Source organism: Elaeis guineensis, chromosome 4 (genome assembly GCF_000442705.2).
Source record: "Elaeis guineensis isolate ETL-2024a chromosome 4, EG11, whole genome shotgun sequence".
Lineage (NCBI taxonomy): Eukaryota > Viridiplantae > Streptophyta > Magnoliopsida > Arecales > Arecaceae > Elaeis > Elaeis guineensis.
The window spans coordinates 140,422,092-140,426,669 of record NC_025996.2 but is presented as its reverse complement, the minus strand read 5'-3'; the positions used below and the strand labels follow the sequence as shown (position 1 = coordinate 140,426,669).

General features: G+C 46.4%; 1 protein-coding gene across 1 annotated transcript; it reads left to right on the top strand.

The window, feature by feature from the left end:
• The first annotated feature begins 2,205 nt into the window (after positions 1-2,205).
• LOC105060826 (coniferyl alcohol acyltransferase) lies at positions 2,206-4,093 on the top strand. Its single transcript, XM_073256898.1, has 2 exons — positions 2,206-3,660; positions 3,865-4,093. The coding sequence occupies exons 1-2, from the start codon at positions 2,224-2,226 to the stop codon at positions 3,880-3,882; spliced, it is 1,455 nt and encodes a 484-aa protein (XP_073112999.1). The 5' UTR covers positions 2,206-2,223; the 3' UTR covers positions 3,883-4,093.
• The last annotated feature ends 485 nt before the right edge of the window (positions 4,094-4,578 follow it).

Here is a 4,578-nt window from a genome sequence, read left to right as displayed (position 1 = left end):
ATAACACAATATTGAACAAGCATGAGTTTGACTTGGAGGCACGCTGCACCTAAAACCTGCAAACAACTTATCCAAAAATAATATGAGAGATGTAAAGTCTGACCAAGAGAACCAATGTGTCTCACACTGTCGCACACATCAACTCTACCAACTAAAGTTCAACCCAACCAATTGGACTACATTTAGAAAAAAATTCATGCTGCCCAACCCTCTCACTCATCCAAAAAGAGTAACATCTAAGTGATATCCTAACTTACGTTGCATTCACTGGTGGAATAGAAAACTTTTTCTCTTTTTGGTAAGAGATTAGTAGTTAATTTCTTCAGTAGGAACGTCTCAAGATTCTCTTAATTTTTTGAGTTATTAAGTTGTTGGGTTGGAAAAAATAAAATTAGGAAAGGGATTAGGAGAGAGCAATCCAGGCAGGCTAGGAACTCAGATCCATGAAAACTAATCAGATTATATATATATAATCCTGTTGGGTAGTAAGCTATTTTGCCGACCGGTATAGCTCAATCCCCCACCAAGGAGATGACGCATCATTTTCACTAACTGCCTCGATGAAGGAAGAGTCTAGAGGATAGAAAACTCCGGAATGACTTCGACTTAAGGAGAACTAAAATTTCAGATGGCAACTAATCTCTAGCTCAGGCACTAACCAAATACAAAATTGATGAACTACAAGGATCGACTAATTTTAGATTTAACCAAGATTTCACTCAATATCATACCGATCAAATACCAACACCCCCATCTTCTCAATGATGAGACCCAGATCCTCAAGAATGGGTTACAGAGTGTGAATTTTGAGTTGGAATCCTACTAAAACCTCAATGAGCACCGGTAACATTGTCAAGAGCCTCTCACCTCCTCGACATGAAGATCTAGATCCATCTGGATCAAGTATGATGCCGTATTGAATAATAGTATATAATTTAGTGACCTCAATAAGCGGCGATGATTGATCTTGGGGTCGTTTCTCCTAATCATGCGCATGTGGGCTCAATTGCCGCACGTAATTCTCATGGATAACATACAAATTTTTATCTATATCTAAGTGCGTAACAGATGTCCAACTATCTCATATTTTTTGGAGCTATTACCGAACTCAATGTTAATGGATAGCTGGTCTCCCTCTGTTATTTTCTTTACTTTCTATTCTGCTGTTTACTGAAGCTTCAATTGACTTAAGCATTGGAGGGTCTTCCACCAAAAAATATCTGGTAAGTAAACTTTTTCTAAAATTTTTTTAAAAAAATAATATTCCACCTTCAGTGAAAGCTTTCTTCATATCGATAGGTGACTAACCTCCATCTCAGCATGAAATGGAGCCCAGCCATACCAACAATCGAAGACTCTCGGGAACAGATCCCATAATTACAAATAATTTTATTTTACACTAATATCTTTCCAATGACAATTATGTATCAGTTAATAGTCAAATTCTTTAATGCAATAATATATGCTCAATGTCAAAAGACTAACTTGCTGTCCTTGATTTATTATTATGAATCCAGCATAGATAATTGTTTTTCTATATTACTTGCATGAAAACAAAATTGATCTATCTGACCAGTCTAAGGTCAATTAGTTACCCCCCCCCCCGCCCCCAACAACCAAAAAAAAAAAAAACAGAAAAACTCAAATCGTGATGTGACATCCTTGGCTACCTATTATCTAAGAAGGGAAAAAAAAAATATATAGTGTCTACCGAACCCCTTGTCTGCCGGAAAGAGCAGGTAAACGTACCCTACAGACTGGACTTGGCCTTTCCTTAGTTGCGGTGGTCACTGTTAAAATGCCAATCAATAATTTAATGACAAGCCAAATTGCCACTGATGTGTTTCAAAATATCCCCTAGAGGTAAGTGCGCACTCGTTCTCAGTCACCGAAGTGAAACCAAATAAAGAACGTGAACTAAAATAAATAAAAAAAAAGGATCCACCTACCCCTACTCATCGATCAATTGACATTGCCTTGCCGGCTGACCCCACCATATCCATTCAAACATTTGCGACCCGTTCCACAACTAGAAGAGAAGAGAAGAAATCATGATGATCAGATGACAAATCTCTTTGTTTGCTGTCTGAAACCCCACAGCTATTATTATTATACGCATTATGGCGTGCCTACCTCTCTCAAGCTCTCATATCATGCACCAAACGGCCACCTGCATCAATATAAAAGCTAAGCCAACCCCATGCCCAAGCCCTCCAGTACTGCATGCCATTGCCTTTTAAATCAACTACTACTTCACAACCCTTTCGATCCACCTCTCCTCTTGAAATGGCTTCAGCCGGCGGCAGCTTCCAGGTCAAAGTCATCAGCAAAACCCTCATCAAAGCCTCCGACACCACCATCCAACCCTACGTCCTCCACCCCTCCAACCTCGACCACCTCCCTAGCAACATCCCCAGCCCCTTCATCACCATCTACCCCAAGCCTCCCTCCGGCGGCGACTACTCCTCGGTGGCCGCCATCCTCCGCCGCACCCTCCCCACCTTCCTCAACTACTTCTTCCCCTTCACCGGTCGCATCAGGCCCGACGAGAACGGCGTCCCGGAGGTCCACTGCAACAACGAGGGCGCCGAGCTCGTCGTCGCCCGCGCCGACATCCGCCTGGCGGACGTCAACTTCCACGACAAGTCCAAATCCTTGGAACCAATCCAGCTGCCGTACGACGAACAAATCCCACTGTCGATCCAGGTTGTGGGCTTCGCCTGCGGCGGCTTCTCCATCGTGTGGGGCGGCACCCACCTCCTCTCCGACGGCCACGGCCTCTCCTTCCTTCCCACCCTCTGGACCGAGTACGTCCGCACCGGCCAGCTCTCCAGAATTCCCAACCACGACCGCTCCATCTTTCGGCCACGCTCGCCGCCGACTTACTCCCCGGAGACGGACCGCTCCCTTGCATGCCTGACCCCCGACGATCTCATCAACTCACTCTCCGCCGGCGCCTTCGTCAAGCGGCTCTACCACGTCGAAGGGAAGCACATCGACCGCCTGCGCGAGCTGGCCAGCCGGGAGGGCCGCGGCGCCACCCGAATGGAGGCCTTCTCGGCGTATCTCTGGAAAGCCCTCGCGACGGCCGTCGGGGACTCCGACGTGAGCTGCCGCATGGCGTGGCTGGTCGACGCCCGGCAGCGGTTAGGCCCCAAGTACGCCCAGGCCATGAAGGACTACATGGGGAACGTTATCACGTTCGCCACGAAAGAAGCCGGCGTGGCGGAGTTGGTGAACGGCTCCTACTCCCAGGTCGCCGGCATGGCGTCGGCGGCGGTGAAGGAGGTGGCGGACAACGCGGAGGACCACTTCCAGGAGATGATAGACTGGGTGGAGAGCCACAAGCTGGGGAAGAGGGCGAACCGGGTTCAGGTCGGGCTCGGTAGCCCGGCCCTGGTGGTGAGCTCGTTCCACCATATCGGCTTGAACCTGGACTTTGGGCTCGGTCAGCCGGCCCTAGCTATGGCCGACCTGCCTTGGGGGAGATTGGGTTCGGCCTTTGTGATCGTGCTAGCGAGCCCTAAAGGCGACGGCTCCTTATACATGAACGCCTACATATGGTCTCAGCTAGCCGACGTGCTCGAGTCGGATCCCGACCGTGTGTTCAAGCCTGCCACTGCCGAGGATCTGGGCTTGGTCGAGCCTGCATCTCATCAGGTCTGGGTTAGCCGACTATAATGCTCAGTTGAGATCGATATCGATGGATGCAACTGGATCATCTACAACTTAATTAGGTTGCATGAAAATTTTATAATTTGGATGCATGACAGATCTAGTTTTATCATGTAAATTGCAGCGTCGGGTTGCCTAATGGGTAAAAATTATTATATTTTTGATCTTATAAATTTTCTGCAACCGCAGATTGCAGAGGATTTGTAGTCACTCCGAGGAGAGGAGCAATAATTGAGGGAGTGTGGAATGCAATCTCAGCGTGTGAAATTTGAGTCAAGTCTGTAACCCAAAAAAAATATAAAGCTTTCTTTGTTTGGAATGTTTGGTGACAAATCAACCACCATATTTGTATTATTTTATCGTCTTGATGTGTGAACAAAATCTGTAATTGATTTTGTCTTCCTAGTCGTTATTGTGGTTAAGCAAATGAGTTTAAGAGATGGATAACGTCTAAGCAATGTGTGGTTGTTAAATGTGGCCATTGTCGTTCGTCTAAGCAATGGGTAACGTCCATCCCACGACTGCTTGACGCAACCTTCTCGGCCCACACACGCCCATAGGAAAAAAGGTTTAGGTGAGGAGGAGGATTAGTAAGCAACAACAGCTGTTCTCCTTTTATCATTAGAAATGCTCGCCTTTTCCAACTAGCTTGACTCGCTCCGGTGATATGGCACCTGTACGATCTCTAGTATGATGCTGCCTCCACAAGATGCCATAAATAAGTCAGCTCGCTTTACTAACATGGGGCTTAAGCAAGTGGCACACGATGTACCAGCTCTATGCTTCATTCAAAAATTTTACTTCTTGGGGTATATCCTAGTTTAATTTCTATTTTCTACCCTCTCTAGCTTTTGGGTCGGGATCTTTCTCCAATCCCGACCCTTCTTTCATAATTTTTATCTT